The 19,747-nt window shown below is 43.4% G+C and overlaps 1 protein-coding gene across 5 annotated transcripts in view; it reads left to right on the top strand.

Moving 5' to 3' along the window:
- The window catches only part of LOC117446604 (rho guanine nucleotide exchange factor 10-like protein), a 207,477-nt gene extending 189,036 nt beyond the window's left edge, over positions 1-18,441 (top strand). For all 5 annotated transcript variants that reach the window (XM_034082896.1, XM_034082894.1, XM_034082895.1 and 2 more), the window contains 2 exons: positions 12,984-13,106; positions 14,214-18,441. In XM_034082896.1, the coding sequence (XP_033938787.1) occupies positions 12,984-13,106; positions 14,214-14,758 (668 nt within the window). In that variant the 3' untranslated portion in view covers positions 14,759-18,441. The remainder of the gene's footprint in view (positions 1-12,983; positions 13,107-14,213) is intronic.
- The last annotated feature ends 1,306 nt before the right edge of the window (positions 18,442-19,747 follow it).

Genomic DNA, 19,747 nt, shown 5'->3' with positions numbered 1-19,747 from the left:
CCTGCCGGATCGCTGACGACTGTCAATTAGACCCAGCCGCAGGCTAGGGGCCGGAGCTGCGGTACGTACCCCTGGGTTAAGGTAAAAACCACCCAAGGGCCGGAAGTGCCGACTGCCCAGTAACTGAGCTGCTGCTGGGAAAGCAGCCGACAACAGCCCCCGGGATTTCAGGCCCCTTGGGGGGCGCCGGTAAGGCTCTGGGGCACGAGGCCGCCTGGATAGCAGGCGACTTGGGGCACGAAAGTCATTGGGAGGCGGTTGAGTGCGGCTGCTAGAGCGGCCCCTGGGCCTGCTGGAAGTGGGCACAGGTCTGCGAAGACCCGAGAGCTGCTGCCTGGTCTGCCTAGCTTGGGCAGCACGCTCCAGTGCCTCCAGGGCAGCTGACCCAAACAGCTCCCCTGGCTCGACTGGTATGCTACGGAGGACTCTCCTACATGCCTCCGTTAGTGGTGACTGGGTCAGCCAAACCTGGCGACGAGTCTGTACCAGCGACAAGGCGTCCTCATACAGAGGTGCGTCAACCGCAGGGGGTGCGTCAGCCAAAGGAGGTGCGCCAGCCACAGGAGGTGCGCCAACCGAAGGAGGTGCGCCAACCGAAGGAGGGGCATCAACCGAAGGGGGGGGGGGGGCACGCGGCCCGCTAGCAGCCCCTACACCGGGCCCAGGCTGAAGAGCCAAGAGGTGACTTCATCATGCCCCTATCGGCAGCTAGCCGATTCACTTTAGAGGACAGCCTGTTTCTAGTCCTTCTATTGGGGGGAGCACCCATAGCCATCGCTCCCTCAAGTCACCGGGAACGGCCGAATTGATCTGGAGGAGGATGTGACAAGGAGAGGTGTCTGTTGGTTGCTGCCAGACATTCCACCTCAGTGATTCTAGCCACTCTGAGCGCCCGAGGCATGCAGCTACAGCTCATGCAGGCGTTTACCGTGAGAACCTCCCTCAGATGCTCAAATTTCGTCCCCACTGACCGCCAGAGGCGGCCGAGGCAGGAGGGGCAGCGGTCGTGGCCGTCCTCGGGCTCAAGAGAAGCCATACAGGCGCAACGTGAATGAGCCATTCTGTAGGTAGCCAGATGCAGCGTAGCCGGGAGCGGGTGCGGGAACACAGCCTTCACCAGCTACCTGCTTAATGGAAAGAGTAGAGCGTTGCTGCTACTCGCCAAATAGAGAGAGGGATGTAATTACACCCACGTTACCGGCAGAGTGAGCGGGAGCGAGAGCACTGCCTTCACCTGGCTGGATTAATAAACACGGCAGTTCAGCGTCTACCAGGAGCGGGGGCGAGCACACTGCCGTCACCGGTTGAGTTAGAGACGAATGCCAGATGCAGCGTAACCGGGAGCGGGTGCGGGAACACAGCTTACACCAGCTACCTGCTTAACGGAAAAACAAGGCAGTTACGCATCTACCAGGAGCAGGGGCAAAAACACTGCCTTCACTGGTTGAGTTAGAGACGAATGCCAGATGCAGCGTAACCGGGAGCGGGTGCGGGAACACAGCCTTCACCAGCTACCTGCTTAACGGAAAAACAATGCAGTTCAGCATCTACCAGGAGCAGGGGCAAAAACACTGCCTTCACTGGTTGAGTTAGAGACGAATGCCAGATGCAGCGTAACCGGGAGCGGGTGCGGGAAGACAGCCTACACCAGCTACCTGCTGAACGGGAAGAGTAGAGTGGTGCTGCTACTCGCCGAACAGAAAAAGGGATGTAGCTACATCCGCATTACCGGCAGAGGGAGCGGGAGCGAGAGCACTGCCTTCACCAAGCTGGGTAAAATAAAGAAGCTTAACAGTACACGCAAGACGTTAGCCGAGCGGCTGCTGCTAACGATCAAGCGAGATCAAGTCAAATGACACACATGTTTAAGACCAGATAACTAGCTTCTAGAGAAGAGAACAGAGCCGAAGTTACAGTAGTAACCATGGCCAGTGCTCACACGGCATATTACCGTAGTTACAGTAGTAACTATGGCCAGTACTTACACGGCTTAGAACAGTAGTTACAGTCATAACTATGGCCAGAACTTACACAGCATAGAGCCGTAGTTACAGTAGTAACTCTGGCCAGTACTTGCACGGCTTGGAACCGTAGTAACAGTAGTAACTATGGCCAGTACTTACACAGCATAGAGCCGTAGTTACGGTATTGACTATGGCCAGTACTTACACGGCTTGGAACCGTAGTTACAGTAGTAACTATGGCCAGGACTTACGGCTTAGAACCTTAGTTACAGTAGTAACTATGGCCAGTACTTACACCGCCTAGAGCCGTAGTTACGGTATTGACTATGGCCAGTACTTACGCGGCTTGGAACCGTAGTTACAGTAGCAACCATGGCCAGTGCTCACACGGCATATGACCGTAGTTACATTAGTAACTATGGCCAGTACTTACACGGCTTAGACCCGTAGTTACAGTCGTAACTATGACCAAAACTTACACAGCATAGAGCCGTAGTTACAGTAGTAACTCTGGACAGTACTTGCACGGCTTGGAACCGTAGTTACAGTAGTAACTATGGCCAGTACTTACGGCTTAGAACCTTAGTTACAGTAGTAACTATGGCCAGTACTTACACTGCCTAGAGCCGTAGTTACGGTATTGACTATGGCCAGTACTTACGCGGCTTGGAACCGTAGTTACAGTAGTAACTGTGGCCGGTGCCTAAAATTGTCAGCCAAACGGCTGCACACTAGATAATATAATATTGGGAGGATGAAATCCTCTTTAATGGCCACACATGCAGAGCCCACAGCACACACAGTGAAGATTGTTCTCTGCATATCGTCCTAGTGCTATGAGTCTAGTACTAGGAGCAGTAAATACAACGATATAGCGCTACTGCAACCATACCCTATGTTACCGGGACCGGGAGCACTGCCCTCACCGGCTGAGTTAAATAATTAAGCTTAACAGCACGGTGTTAGCCAAGCGGCTGCTGCTAACAATCAAGCGACCAAGTCAGAACACAAATGTTAAGACCAGATAATTAGCTTCTATGAAATAGAAAGTACTTACCTTACTCTCTGCATCTAAATGAAAAACGGGTTAAAAATATGACACTCTGGGCTTTCCATACTAAATTGAATGAGGGACGCAGCCAAAGCTGGGACTCAAATGCTAATGATAGCTCGGGCACAACGCCACAAGCAAAACTTTCAAAAGAGCATAAGGGCAACTTTATGGGAGAGGAAGCGGGAACACTGTCGTCACCAGAAAGTCTAAGCCAAACAAAAAATAAGACGGCAATCAGGACAACTTGGCTAGGAGAGGGTGCGGGGACACAGCCATCACCAGCAACAAGCTGACACAAACCTGTCTGTCGAGGCTCTGCACAGCGCACAGCCGGCCACAGCTCCTGGAGGACGCGTTAACGTCCCGTAGCTCCGACTGTCAGTTGCGAAGCTGCACGCGGCCAGCTGCTTGCAGAGAAATCCCTCAGATCAAACGTTCAAACCTGAACGCTGTAGGCTACAAAAATGTAGCCGCGGTACTCTCGCAGTACTCTGACGACACCGGCTGATATAGCCGGTGTCACGTGGATCACAGGTGACTTTGTTGTTATTGGTACTCGAGCTGCGCATGCGCGCGATGGACATATCCAGTGCTTAAAGCAACGCCTCTGGCGGTCAGTAGGGACGAAATAGAACATTATTCTTTATTATGTTAGAGCAATAAGAGGGCCCCAGTTTAAAGAGAACATATACCTATTTTCAGGTTCTTATTTGTATTTTGTGCCTCCATGTTGTAATGTTCAAAAAGCTCTTTCATTTTCTCATACTACCTGTGCTGCAGCACCTCTTTTCACCCTCTGTCTGAAACCAGAGCGTAGTCTGCTCTGATTGGTTAGCTGGCTGGCTCTGTTGTGATTGGTCAACCACTTAGAGATGTTCCACTCCTTAAGCTCCATTCACGATACGCATTTGCTCTTTGCTGACTGCAAGTTTAGGCTCAGAGTCTTGCGGTGAAAACAGCTAGTTTTGTTGCTATGGTTACATCCCCGGCTAGCTTGCACAGCTATGTATAGCTGTCTGGGATTGGCTGCGCGTCTGAAGGTAGTTCTTCCTCCTTGTCGGGCACCACCACTCTCTCCATAGAAACAACAACAACAGCACAGAACTGTTGAACCATTTATCATGTGAATTCAGCTTTAGCCCTACAATGTGTTGGAGAGCTAGCTAATAGAAGCCAGAGTGTAACATAATGATGTCATTATGTTAAGGAAGTAACCAAGGGGTTTCGATGTAAGTTCAGGTATGTGGGAGAGAAACTCCCTTTGGGGGGAACTTTTGGATTTTAGCCTTTGCAGACCTTTTCATGCACAAAAACCTATAAAACACCACAGAAAAGAGAAAATCCCCCCAAAACATAGTAGGGCCCCTTTCAATCAATCAATCAATCAATCAATCAATCAATCAATCAATCAATCAATCAATCAATCAATCAATGTTTATTTATATAGCCCAATATCACAAATGTTACATTTGTCTCAGTGGTCTTCACAGTGTGTACAGAATATCAGTATGACAATACGACACCCTCTGTCCTTAGACCCTCACATCGTACAAGGAAAAACTTCCGAAGAAAACCCAGTTTAAAGGGAAAAATGGGAGAAACCTCAGGGAGAGCAACAGAGGAGGGATCCCTCTCCCAGGACGGACAGACGTGCAATAGATGCCGTGTGTAAATTTAAAAGATAATACATTTGCAACATAGGTCCCCTTTAACACTGGGGATGCTGTCCTCTCCAGAACAGTATTCCTGTCTTGTCCATGTTGCTCCTTGGGTCTTGCACTCCGGGGACTGACCTGAATATATATCCTCCTCAGGCCTTCGCAGAGCCATAATAGAGCCATGGGATGAGACATAGTGATTAATACAAAAAGAAAAAAGGTAATTTAGGAGCAGTAAAATGGCAGCCTTGAAGATTTTCATACTAAAGGTTCCCATGGAAACGCTCTTGTCTTTCTTTAAACGTCAGTGCTTCTGTGCTATTATGCCAGTGTTACCTCTTTTTCTCAGCATGTACCTCCCCTCTTTCATCCCTTGTGAGTTCATATTTTCCTTTCTTTTTGTCCCACTTTCTCCCTCTCACTGCCCTTATTATCTCATCCGCTCTGCTTTAAAGTCCTCTCACCCTCCATTCCTCTCTTTCAGTCTGTTTAGGAAGCCAGATATACTCTTGTGACTTCCTGTGTGCCTTCCTTTATGATGGATGAAATATTTATCAGCTAGTGTGGGTGTTTTTTTATATATTTTCAGTAAAGAAGCATGGTAAACAAATTAGATGGCAATGAAGCGTACCCAAAACTGCAAAGCATGATAACTGCAGCACATGTGACTCAATGTGTTGCCTCAAACATGTCCTGGCTGTGACAAGTGGGCCATCAGCTCACTCACTACATGGGAATACGATTTTGAGCTTCAGGGAGTGATAAACGCATCTGGATTTAAACAATTTTGTCCTTTTGGTTGAGTCACACCAGGCTGTGATTGATGTATTTAGAGCAATACTCATGGCTGTGGTAGCATCAGAATAAAAAAAAAAAAACTAGGCGTTCTCTAGTGAGTTGAGTAAAGAGCAAAGAATAAAAAGCAGCAATGTGTTTCAAGCACGAAACTTTTAGATCAACGTTTTTTTTTCTTTCTTTTTTTCGGGAGACTTAAAGGAGAGCAGGCTCCTATGGTACTTGTATCTGGAGGAAAACCGTGACCCAGAGGTCATTTTCACCCAGCTTCAGTGCTTCCCCTTGAAATATGCAGCGGATTTGAGAAAGGGTGGCAGCCTCAAAGCCTCACCCCTGGGGGAAGTTACAGGGTGAAAAGAAAAAGAGTTGTTCGGCTCATGTATTCAGGGTCCACAAAAGGAAGAGGATCTTTGACTTAAGTTGTGATTTGTTGAGCTCACAAGAGAAAAGAGGATCCCCCCCGACACCCTACAACCGCAGATGAAATACTGATTGTCCCTCTCTATCAATGGGGTCTCTGCTCCCGTAGGTTTCTCCTTGACTTATGCTAGGACATGCAGTAATGATATACCCCCTAATCCTTTCTCCTTAATGTGATTTATGCTCAACAGGGAATCCACTTACGTAAACAACAGAGACGTTTCTGAGGCAGAGGAAAGTGCTGATCTCTTCTCTTTTAATGCCTTTAATAGTTCTTTCCTTAGGGGGAAAAATAATATCCCAAAATAATGTCCTCAGTGACATATCACAGGGAAACATTAATCTTTGGAGACATCTTCTTTTTAAAGCAAATACCAGCTTCTACGATAAACCCGCTACACACGGTGTGCATTACTGCGAGAATTGGAGGTGCAAGATAGCTCGAGGTTAAGCTATACCTCCTTAATCTCAAGTGCCTTTGTCATTATCCGTCTTTATCACTGTTCTTATAGACAATGCCTGGCGCCAACATCTTCTGAATTCAGATTTCATGGCGTCACTTAAACTCTTTACGAACAGACTCCAAGGGCGATGTGAGCAGATGGCAGACAGTTTCGAGATAAATGCAGTTTTTTTCTTGTCAACGCCTCACCCACTGCTGTGACCCTCCAAGGTCTCCCCCTAAAGGCTCACTGTTTGCTGAATGAGAAATCAGAAACACAGAGGGGACAATTTAAATGGTTACAGCAAATGGACAGTGCAGATAAAAGACTAAGACTAATATATTAAAAGGGACCTATAATGCAAAATTCACTTTTGTACGTCTTTGATACATGAATATGTGTCCCTGGTGAGTCAGGGAACTCACCAAGTGTCAGAAAATACAACCCTCTCTCTTTTCCTCTATACCCAAATCTCTAAAAACGGGGCTGCAACGGATCTGATACAGACTGATCCAGATTTGAATTATTTTCTATGTCACAGAAGTGGTGCTCCGCTTAGTGGTCAATTCTCCACCTATCAGGGGATTGAGAGGTTGGGCCACGACCGGCCATTGCCGCTCGAAAGCGGTGGAGACGCTGTAGTACATATGCCAGGCCTGTAAGTGGCGCTGTAGTCTGCCACAAAAGCAGCGAAGAAGACTTCCCGAGCATGGTTGCCATGGTTGCCCTTCTGTTTATTCTCCGCTGTGGCTCTTTTTCTCCCTCCCCGAGGCAAGCGTTTGCTCCCGCTGCTGTAATTCAATGCAATCCCTCCCCGTCGAGGCAAGCACTGTAATTCTCTCTGGTTAGTCCACCAGCAGATGACAAACACCCACCTCTCCGCCTCTTCCAAGGAACGACGGGACCGTGGGCAGAGTGTCAGTTAGATTTTTTTTCGCCGGTCAACATGTCCGTTAAAGTTTAAATCTTCCGGACAAAATTAGAAAAGTGCCGGTCAAGAGGTCTTCTTTGTTATTTATTGAGCTTTAAAACAAATGAATAACGACTCTATATAATCATATAAGAATAAAACACGGAGGACGGAGATCTCTTTTTCTCCCCCTCTTCTCCCTGCTGCAGCCCAGCAGCTGATCTCAAAGCACGCTCCCCTCTCCTGCAGGGGGGTGTGGTCAACTGCAGCTCACAGAATCAGCCCCTGCAAAAACAGGGCTGGAAAGTGCAAATAGAGCAAAATGAGGCATGGCTAAAATGCAGGATCTGTTTTGTATTTTGAAAAAAAAACTATATTTATATACTTTATATAGGTATGGCCCTACAATATATTGTTCAAATATAGTATGATATGTCCCCTTTAAATAAGTAACACTCCATTTGTTGGATTGGGGTTGTCCATTTCATGTACTGTGTTATATAGGTTTCTGTGCATGTAGATGGTCTGCAAACTCTGAATTCCACCTTCCCTGCCAGAAACGCCTTGATTGGACTCCTACTGTATGTTTACTTCTGTACAAAAATTACATCGCTATGTAGCGAGCCGGCCAGCATACCAATCAGAGGAGACTGGGTTCTGGTTTCAGACAGAGGGTGAAAAGAGGTGCTGCAGCACAGGCAATATGAGAAAATATACAAATATACAAATATGAACATGAAATGATAATAATAGGGCCCATTTATTAAAAGATAAGTACATATGTTCCATTGCTCTGCCTCCACTTCCACGTACAGCATCGGCTTCCTACTTTGGATGATTCATCTCTGCAAACTGAAATGAATTAATTAATGACACCTTTGAGCCACTGGTGCAAATCATCATAATCTGAGCATGACACAGAACAAACATGTAAATACAGCTACCCGTGTAAATGAGCATTCTCTTGGTTACGGGTGCGGGTGTAATTCAATTACAGTTTCCATGGATATTATGGTAAATGTTTCCATAGATAACTAGGCCAGAATGGGAGCCAAGAGCTCAGGGACCACAGAAGGAATGCAAAAATAAATCCACAACAAACAATGTTCTTCACCCCTTTGTTAAGTGGAAACAAAGGATGTGCATGTATAATAAGAGTGTGCAATTATCCTTTTCCCATCACAAATGCAGTGCTACAAAAACCGCTCTGCAGTGGAAAACTTCCCAACACGATACTGATGTTGGCGCTTGCATCATGCGCAGGATGAAAAGATGAACCTTTATCCAAAGTTCCTCCCAAGGATATAGGGAAAATAGTTACTTCAGTTTCAATATTCCTCTAGTTTGTAATACAGATGTGTGTGCATGTAAATGGTCTGCAAAGGATAAAATCCCAAAGGTCCCTCCATAAGCAGGTCGCTCCCAAACACCTCCATTTGATTCCTTTGTTTGCTTCTGTAACATAACGACATCACTATGTAGCACTTGCGATTCTATTTGCTAGCGTTCCAACACATTGTCTGTGATAGGATAAGGGGCTGGACATCTGTAAGCAGTTGACCAATCACAAAATAGCTGGCCAGCTAACCAGTCAGAGCATGTAGGCTCTGGTTTCAGACAGAGGGTGAAAAGAGGTGCTACCTCTTTTCTTTTTTTAAAAACATTTTTGTATTGAGTCAGGCACAATGAGTTTACATTTATACAGTCAATAAATACAAATATTGACTGTATAAATGTAAACTCATTGTGCCTGACTCAATAAAAAAAAAGATTAAAGAAAAAGAAAAGAGGTGCTGCAGCACAGGCAATATGAGAAAAATAAAGAGCTTTTTGAACATTAAAGCATGGAGACATGTCACAGTAGAGCAATGGTTCTCAAACTTTTTCTGTCAGGCCCCCCCTTTGGAGAAAAAAAAAAGTCAGGCCCCCCCAACACAAATAGTCAGGCTCAGTGGCGGCGCCAGAGACTTCTTTTGGGGGTGCTGTGGGGTAGCTTGACGTTTCATAGAGGGTGCTCAAACATTTAGGGTTTCCCATTAATGTACCGGGCGCTACAGTGGAATTTTCTACTGCAACATTCCCTACGCAAATACACAATGTACCCGCAACTGTTACAATGAAGGCTCAATAATCAGCTCACGGCATATACTGTAGGTGTAAGCAGGGGTCAAGTGCAATTTTTACAGGTGGTGTGTGGACCTCACATAGGGGGGTCCGGGGCAAGCTCCCCCGGGAAGATTTATTTTTAAATGTTGAAGTTAAAAGCATCAATCTGGTGCACTTTGAGAGCAACATGAGAGATCTATGGATACATCTCTCAACACCCATATGAAACAGAACTGTAAACAGATTTACTTTTTCTTTATGGATATTTTACAAATCACCCTTTTAAACGTTATTCTTGTTTTACTGTCATATAGTATTTCATACCTGTTTTTCATTTATTCTCTTATTTTTTTATAACTATAATGATCATATAAATGTGTGCCTCGGAAATAATTGTTTACATTAATGGTGACCAACACTGAGATAACACTGAGAGAGTCCTTTAGCTCACTGAGTCTCTCAGTCTGACAGGAGAGGACTCTCCTCCACTTTGTTGTTGAAAAAACTCCTTATATCCGTTATCGTAGCTCGCTAGCACCAGAAGCTAACAACAACGATCTCCGGTACCGGTGCGCTCTCTCTCGCGCACACAAAATGGCCCGTTCCACACACACACACACACACACACACACACACACACACACACACACACACACACACACACACACACACACACACACACACACACACACACACACACACACACACACACACACAAAGCCGAGCTTTAATGAAACACAGAGACCCAGACGTAATAGTACTGTACTGCATCATATTATTTTCGAATCAATAATTTTTCCATTTATGATTTTTCTTTTTTTATAATAACCATTTTTCCTCCTGGTCTCTCGCGCCCCCTCTGGCATGCCTCTGCGCCCCCCAGGGGGGCGCGCCCCCCACTTTGAGAACCACTGCAATAGAGGGACTACATACAAATATGAACCTGAAAATAGGTATATGTCCTCTTTAAACTGGGGCCCTCTTATTGCTCTAACACAATAAAGAATAATGCTCCAAGTACAGAAGAATAAGAAAGAAGAATTGCAATAAAAAACAAACTTGTTTATGATAAACTTAGCAATAATTAACAGACTTATAATCAAATGTGTAAGTTGCAGGGCGAAAGCAGCTACAACAGAATTAAGAAGAGTTATAAAGATGTCAGACACGTACTGACTGAACATGCCCTCAACAAAGTGATAGAAAACTCCTGAAAATGGTCTTTGTAACGACTGAATGAACACAAGTAGAGGACTCAATAGCACGAATCAGAGACAGAGGCTTAGGATGCAAAAAGGGTCTTTATAGCCAAGGTTCGGTACACGGGAGATCAGTCAATAAGGCTACCAAAACAGCCGACGAGTAGACAGGGACCGGGTCAGGACACGAAGCTGGCTCAGGTACACGTGGAATCAGATACTAGGAAAAACACTGCTGGAACGCTAGGAATAACAAAGACGAACTGGCACTGAAGGGAATGTGGATGCAGTAGACAGAGGGAGAGATGATAATGGGGCACAGGTGAGGCTAATTAGGGATGGGAAGCAGGTGGAGTTCAATCAAGGGCAGGAAAGCTGAGACTGAAATGAAATAAACAAAAATTAAAACAGGAACAATAACAAAAACATCAACATGCTGGCTAGGGCCTTACAGTCGTGTTTATTGAGAAGGATGTCTATACCAACTCTAAAGTACACTTATCTGCCTCTTTACCAATAATAGATACATTCCCTCTATCTGTTTAGCTATTAAAATAGGACATATGAACTTTCAAGTTCAGGGTTTCAAAAACACTAGTCAGACATGAGTTTTCCTTTCAACTGGGTCAATAGCAAGTAAACAAAATCATTTTTTCATCATCTTATGTAACTCAGAGCCGTAGCTGGTTGTACTGTGCATGTTAAGCTTGTCAAATACTGATCACAGAGCCTTAAGCCCCTGTCACAGTGTCCCGAAATTGACACCCGATGGACACACGATAAAGGAAATGTTCAAATTCGGCTGTGATCGTAGCAACATCGGGCCATTCGTGAGGGCATCTTAAGCCATCGTATGACCGCCGGTGGAGTTTCTCAGGCTCCGGCAGCAACTTCGTGAGCGGCAACTTCGTAAGGCACTCGTGAGGGCATCTTGTCAAGTCGTGTCATCTTCGTGTTATCATCGGTGCATTCGCCCTCACTCTGATCGGGGCGAATACCCGATAGCACCGATGATAACAAGATGCCCTAACGAAGGGCAAAATTGACACACAAATTCAACACGAAAATGAACCTTCACAAGGTCCTTCGGCAATTTTTTGGCATGCCAAAGATTTTGCCACCGCTCACGAAGTTGCTGCCGGAGCCTGAGAAACTCCACCGGCGGTCATACGATGGCTTAAGATGCCCTCACGAATGGCCCGATGTTACATTTCCTTTATCGTGTGTCCATCAGGTTGTTTTATTGCACAACAAAATCATGTAAACATATTATGTAAATAACCCAATTTGTGTTCTGTGAAACTGAAAAGGATATAATATATTATTTTGAAGGCGAGTTGACAGGAAGTTGTTGTTGCTATGAAAACAACAACATGACAGAGAAAACGTAATATCTTCTACATATGAAGACGGATAAAGTAAAGAACAAAGTCTGAAGATATCAGTACAGTATCATAGTACTTTAACATAATTGTTTGTGTTACTTTCGTTGCAGTTGTATGTCTTAAATGTAATGTAAATGTTGCCATCTTTGTGCGAAATTCACAATTCCATATTCGTGTGTCCATCGGGTGTCAACTTCGGGACAGTGTGACAGGGGCTTTAGAAAAATCCAACCCACAATCACATTTTCTAATATTTCATAATTTCATAATGTCTTATTTTATTCATTTATTATTTTTTTTTATTTAATTTGTTGTTGTTGTTTTTGTTTGTTTTTGCCTGTCCTTGTTTGTCGACCCTCCCTCACACTGTAAAGCGTCTTTGAGTTCCAGAAAAGAGCTATATAAATATAATTTATTATTGTTATTATTGTTATAATGCTAGGGCAGCTTCCTGAATATGTTTTGTTTAAAGAACTTCTGGTAACGCTACAATGAATAATAGTTCATAATACATGATTGAAAGGGGTCATTTATGCTTTTGGGTTAAAACGTTTCTCTCCCACCTCCATTGGACTCCTAACCAATCAGAGCAGACTGGGCTCTGGTTTCAGACATAGGGTGAAACGAGGTGCTGCAGTATGAGAAGAATAAAGACCTTTTTAACATTAAAGCATGTTAGCATGTCACAGTAGAGGCACACAATATAATTACTGTATGAACCTTCACATTTGCATAATAGGGCCCCTTTAAGCTGTAAAATATTGATCACAGAGCCTAAACCTTAGCTAAAGCTTCTTCCTGCTAGGGCACCTTCCAAAATACATTGCTTTGGAAGAACCTTTGGTAATACTAAAATCTATTGTAGTTCATAATTCACTCTTTAAGAGACTGACCAGTCAGTCTGTATATTTTGTATTATGACTTCAACAGGGAGAAAATATGATTATTTCCAAAGAGCGCAGTGTTGTAATGTTGTGCTGTTTCTCTTTCTACAACAGCAAGTGATGGAGAAAAACTCATTTTTTGTTGGTCTATTTTCTATATTGCAGGCCAAAAGAACATGCGAGTGACGAGTCTGCTAATTTGCCAGGGGCTGCTCTGGGTGGGCACTGCCCAAGGCCTCATTATCACTCTTCCAGTCCCCAAACTGGAGGGCATCCCCAAAATAACAGGTATGGATCAGACGGGCAGGCTCACTGTGGTTGAACAGCTTCTTGAGAGGTCAAAAATAATGTTATTTTTTATGGATGAAAATGACTCTGCACTGCCCATTGTTGAGGTCAAACTTGGTGGTTCTCGGAATCATTGCCAATATAACCAGGCAGGCAAACACACACATCACACTGTTCATATGTATATTGTTGCAGGGTAATTTAAAAACTGCCTGCCAGCGTTTTGTTAATTATGCCAAGTGAATGAGGTTGTTAGCTTCCCACTTGCGCAAACCGGACCTTGTTATTCCAAGCTAGTTTATTGAAAACTATGTAAAAACAGCGCAAACATCATCTCCCATTATTACTGTTACAGCAGCATAATCATAATAAATACAGTTAACTGACATACATTATGATCCAGGGTTCAAGTCATTTTTAGTTCAAACTGTGGCTTGCTTAATAGTCTTTTGTAAGTGGACATTGACTCAGTGCACTGTTTGTATAGTGGTGCATTAATTTTGTAGGCTGTCCCAGTGTGTTGCATTGCAAGGGATCCCTTGACAAAAAGCAATGGGATTTATCCATTGGATTTCGATATATTGATGAAAATAAGCATTATGAAAAACACACATTTCTGATGATTCTTAACATGTTCTGTTAAGCTCCACATATTACCACCACGTTATGATCTTTTAAACGTCAAGACAATTGACGAAAGTTAAAAGCTAACGTTATGCTATAAACAAACTACATCATAGTCGCATGGCTGCGCATCACCAATGCTGAGCTAAGATAAGCTATCCGAGACTTGTGTCAGCGTCATGACGTTTTATAGTTTATTTAGTCACTTCTCAACAGCCACTGTTCTTATGACACGTAGAAGCTTCGGATATTCACAAGTGAGTGTTGACTGACAAATGTCATGTTCGTACAACAAAACGTGAAACTCTTTTAAGCTTTTGTTGACCCAATACTTTATTTTCACGCTTCTAACCACCTCTGTTGAATTTGAGACAAGGGAACCGGAAGGTGTACAACTAATTTCCAGATTTGAGGACTCATTCCTGCACCACTCTAATGTCCCTCTGCATGACCTTTAATATCATATCTTACTTTCTCCTACAGGAAAGGGAATGGTCTCTCTGAATGCACATTGTGGGCCTGTTGAGTTCCTGGTGGCCACCACCAGCTCTCTGTCCCCTGACCTCCTGAAGAGAGACTCTTTAGGGGACGGGCCGGACTCTGCGTTTGGGGGCGAGGACCGCAGCGACACCTCGTCCCAGGAGTCCCTGCAGCAGTCCTACCAGGGGGAGGGGCGGGGCAAAGGCCGCGGCGTCCTGCTGCAGTACAAGCTGCGCTCCACATCGGGACTGCCCGGACGCCCGCTGACTGCGCTGGGCGACGAGGCGTCAGACTCCTCCCTGGAGTCCTTGGAGCACAGCGTGGAAGACGGGTCCATCTACGAGCTCAGCGACGACCCAGACATGTGGGTCCGGGGACGTCCTTGTGAGCGGGAGGGGGGCCGCAGGGACAGGGTGATCTCTGCGGCGGTCATCTCTGGAGGAAAGGGCTTCCGTAGACTGAAGGAAGGAGCGGCAGCCGGCACGAAGACGAGCGGGGAGGGCTTAGAGAATAATCTGATGGTGTGGCAGCTCCCTCTGACAGTGTGATATGGAGAACATACGGCAAGGTGAGGAGTATTTATAGCCGTATACCCAGCTTAGCCTTGAATCAACCGCTCCATATATTCAAGGGATTTGAATAAACATGCATGATGTGAAGGTGTCGCGGATCTTGACATGTTATGATCTAGCCTGTGAATAAGGAAGCAGAGGCGCTGTCAGCCAATTGGACGCTTTGAATGTTTCGGGGTCGTGCGTCACCATCAGCAGTGGCAGAGGCCGCCTCAGATTAGCTCCCTGTTATTGTTTTGATCTGGTTCCTGCCTTCGTTAAGAATGATATGCCTCAATTTAACCTCATCATGACGCCGTGTGCTATGCCACATTAATTTTACGCGAATGACTTCTGTGCGAGCGGCCGTGGACGGCGCGCCTTTGAGAGGCAGCCTTTGTTGAATCTGCCACGCTCTGCAGAGTCGGAGCTGGACATCTTTTATCTGATCCTGGGGGAGCGATCCCATCTGTTTGGAGCTGAGAGCCGGGGACTTCCACCGCATCACAAAGCACATTAGCATCACTTTATTAGCTTTGCCAGCCTTTCTCTCATCCCATACAATGTGAATGTATGATACCTTCTATTGTGTCTCAAAATTGAATCTGTGCTCTCTTTAAAAAAAAAAAAAGGATTTAATGTTTCCTGTTTGTTGTAGCTGTTGCAGATATCACTTTTGGTTATGGAAAACCATATGGAAACAAGACTCAAAGATGTTATTGCGCCAAATCTACATTTGCACTGGAGACATCCTGTAATATCTCCGATTTATGTTCAGGAGAAACTTCTTCATATTATTTTGCCCAGATAAAACACTGTTTTTTCCTTTTTTCATGTCATCCATCAGATAAATGAAACACATGCGCACAGGGTTGTGACACAGCTGGAAACCCCAGTTACACATCAAAATCAAAACTCTAAAAATAATAATGAATGATACAATAAATGCGCTACAGCTATCGAAACTGCTATCAGATGTATGTATCAACAGTGAAAACATAGCTCAGAGGGCCACTAATTATTCATTATTATTAACAAACAACATGATTCAGATTAAAGATGGTGTTTAATGAAACATAGCATACAATTAACAGACATTGATGTATATTACCTCTGATATTTGCCAGGACCTTGCATCATGTGTCATCAACACTTGTTTTGAAGCTAATATCTGGTAAATATTTGGAGTTTAATGCAAACATTAATATTCTATGGTCAAGAAATGAGCATGATGTTAACATTTTTAGTGATTATCATGTTTCAAGATAATTTGAAATATTACATAGTCTACCTTTAACCAGATTTTTAAAACATTTTAAACACATTTAAGGTATAAAAATGCATTGATATTCGGTCTGTACAAGCTCTTCTTTTTCGTTAATCATAAAATGATGAGATGTTGCCAATATAGCAACAGGAGTATGGTGAATCACAGCTGGTATAATAAGCACTAAGTGGTACTGTGTGGAATATTGCTAAGTGTTTGCTTCATAACTTTTTATTTGGATCTTATGGTAACATTGGCATCAATCCTACAGATTAACAGTGCATGGTGTTAAGTGGGTGGAGGAAAATCACAAATATGAAAGCAGCTTTGTGGATTTTCAATAAAATGGAGAGCAGGTGAAGGTTGTGTTATATAACTTTTCTCCACATATATCTCTACTTAGCCCTTCCGCCCCAAAAGGAATTTCATCTTATCCTCTCATCACAGTCAAAGCGCAAAGTTCATGTTTTGTATTTCCCTGCGGCACAGTCAGGTTTATTTTCCCTTTTCTTCTCCTCCTGCTCACAACTGACTGCATCAAAAGCATTTAAACATCCTGCCTTCAGCCGGAATCACTGAAAAAAAGAAATGACTACGTCGTTGGATGCTGTCATCTAAATGTAAATCTCGATGTCACGTCAGAAATGTATCCTCTTAATTCATGTGAGATTCAATGCTGCTGGATCCATAACGCCATGATGGTCACTGCGGAGGTTGTTCGCTCAACCCTAACCAGGGGAAGGGTGTGTTTTCATCGAGTTTCATAAGCTTATCAACTGAGATACAGTATCATCTCCAACTGACATTTGATGGACATTATTTCAAACAATTCATCTTCTTACACAACATGTGTACAGGTATTATCCATGCACTGAATATGAATACTTATGAATGACCGTACTGTACTACTAATTTTAAATGTTACTAATTAAACCTGCATTCCCTTTTGTAAAGAGGACTCTGCAACAGTGTTGATGTATAAAATGAGATTGTGGTGTTAAAGGAGAAGTCTAGTTACTTTTTGAAAGGTTTGGCCATCGTTCAACACATACAGTAAGATCCGTACAGTGGCCAACGGGTGCAAATGCACTATAACGGTGCAACACATTTTCATTGAGACATTTGCTGCAGCTAAAGAAACTATGTTAATACAAAAACACAAATGGGCTAAAATATCCAAATGAAGAACATTTTAGTAACACATGTGCAGCATTTAAAAAACGTGCGCAGCTTTTACCTAAAGTGTTGCATTAACAAAACGCTGCAAGAAGCTCAAAACACATCAGAAAACTAAAAACTGATGCACACTGGAACTGGAAGCTTGTTGTTGTTCAGGGGTTATAGTGTTGGCCAATTGTCACTACTGTTGGAAAGGTATCAAAAACGTAAGTGGCTTTTTTCAACAATTGCAATAGTAACAATTCCTTCCGGTATAACTAACTAGACAACTGTATAATCCCTGAACGTCAACAAGCACTCTGGTCCAAGCTGATTTTTGTGTTTTAAATTTTCAGTGTTTTGCTTTTAATTTATGCAGCGCTTTTAGTAAATCCTGTGCATGTTTCGTCAAGTTGGTGAATGTTTTCTAAATGCTGCACATGTGTTGTCGTCAAGTTGGTTCATTTGCATGTGTTATTGCGCATTGGTATTTTTAATTTGCATTGTTTTGAAACTGCAGCGCAGTTCTCCTAATGGAAGTCTTTGGGCCTTTGTAGCCATTTGCACCTGTCGGCCTCCGTAGAATTCAGAGATTATAGTCAGATCTCAAAAAAAGATTTTCACTTTGGTCAGATCTCGAATATGTTTTCACATGAGGCCGTAATCCTCTTCCATACGACACATACATATCTGGGATTGATGGAAACATCACTAAAAACAAGTCAGCACTATAAGAAACACAAACAGTCCAATGATCATACAGGTTTTAAACAAACACTTTGCATTTTCAGAATTCTTGGTAAGCAACACAGGAAGAAACCTTTTTTTCAGCTAAATTGTCTGACATCTGTCACAGTTTACACACTGACTTCCATGTTCAACTTTGCCCTGCCATAGCACCGTTTGTTCCTGTGCGATGAGGCGTGATTACTGACATGATGGGTGCGTTGACCTTTAGTTTTACCACCTGTTGTGCAAGTGTTCACAGCCTGTGTGATCATCTGGCTGCTCTTCTCTTAACCTGTCACATCTTGTTGGAGGGATACCTCACTGATTGCTTAGGTGTGTACAAAATGGAGAAGAATTACATTAAATGATGGCCAAATCTGTTAAGTAAGGTTACAACAATTATTAACTGAATTATCCTTTAAGCAAGAGTATTACACTTGATGCCGTCACTGCTCATTTCTCCTTGGTACTTTAATGTTACATGTCTAACAGGCGAATGCTGAATTAAAAAGATGTTTAAACTTGAGTTTGTCCTTTTTTTATTTCACTGAATCATATTGATGTGGCTTTATTCTGTCAAAGGTACAGTAGGCTTTGAGATAAACAGTACATCTGTAGCATTATTATGCTAACTCTGTTACACTTTCTTTATGACTCAGCAGCAGAAAATCTAGTCCTTGATGTTTCATTTGGATTATCGTATCACTTTCTTGCTGTTTGATTATTCAAATTACAGTAAGCTTACCTCTGTGTCTACTGGAAGCCAGGGCTTAAAAACAACACAGACAGGAAAAACTAACAAGAATACATACACTGAATTGTAAAAAGAAAAAAGACTTAATTGAGTTATGTTAATTTAGTCCTCAGCGGCATTCATCTCTAATACTCTAGCCTCTAGACATCACATTAAGGATAGTCCAGTGTATTTGTTGTTGCTTTCTCAAGAGCATTGCTAGCTTAAAGTAAAAAGAAACATCAAATTAGTGAGTTGATTTGAGAGAACATAATAATGAACCCTTTTTGGTTAAACTACTAATATAATAAAACTACCCTTGGATTGACATATATTTTTTATCAAAGAGAACAAATTATGCTCATTTTTCAGGTTCTTATTTTGTGCCTCTACTGTGTCATTTTTACATGTTTTGTAGCAGGACGGGGGGAAATAAAGAAAATACAGAATATTCCTTCCCTGATCACAAAGGGGTGAACAAGCCACACCTGAGAGCTGGGGGAAGCTAATCAGACAAATGAGCTGTGGAGGAGAGGAGAGCACTCTGCACTGCTGAAAGAGGGAAGAAGTGGAAGTCTGATCCAGCTGACATACTGTACCCAGTGTGATTTTTGGAATGCCACTGAACCCAGGAGCTGGTAGGATCATTTTCTGACCTGCATTCTGATCTGTGATGTTGCCTGGCTTGCACTCCCAGGTTGGGGATGGGGATGCATACACACCCATCCACCTGCATTGCAGTAATCTGACATTGAACTGGCCTGTGTGACTGGAGTGTTAAACAACAATACAAACTTCTCAGACCCAAACATCCATCACTCACTCCTCATGGTTTTGAGAAATTAGTCCTGTTATTTAATTAATGAATTCCTCTTTTCTTATTTGATCATTTGATTGACATATTTAGTTTTGGAAATGTTGAGTTTAAGTGTTTTTGGTATGGGACTGTATTTTGATCATTTTGCATTGTGATGCGCTTATTCAAATGTTTGGATTATCCTAGCTTGGTCACCGGGTATTCCCTTTTTTTGATATTTTAGATACATAATTTAAACATTCTTCAGGCCAATAGAAGCGCGATATTAGGTAGTGATGTCAC

Source organism: Pseudochaenichthys georgianus, chromosome 5 (assembly GCF_902827115.2).
Source record: "Pseudochaenichthys georgianus chromosome 5, fPseGeo1.2, whole genome shotgun sequence".
In the NCBI taxonomy this organism is placed as follows: domain Eukaryota; kingdom Metazoa; phylum Chordata; class Actinopteri; order Perciformes; family Channichthyidae; genus Pseudochaenichthys; species Pseudochaenichthys georgianus.
This window is presented reverse-complemented; position numbering and strand designations above follow the sequence as displayed.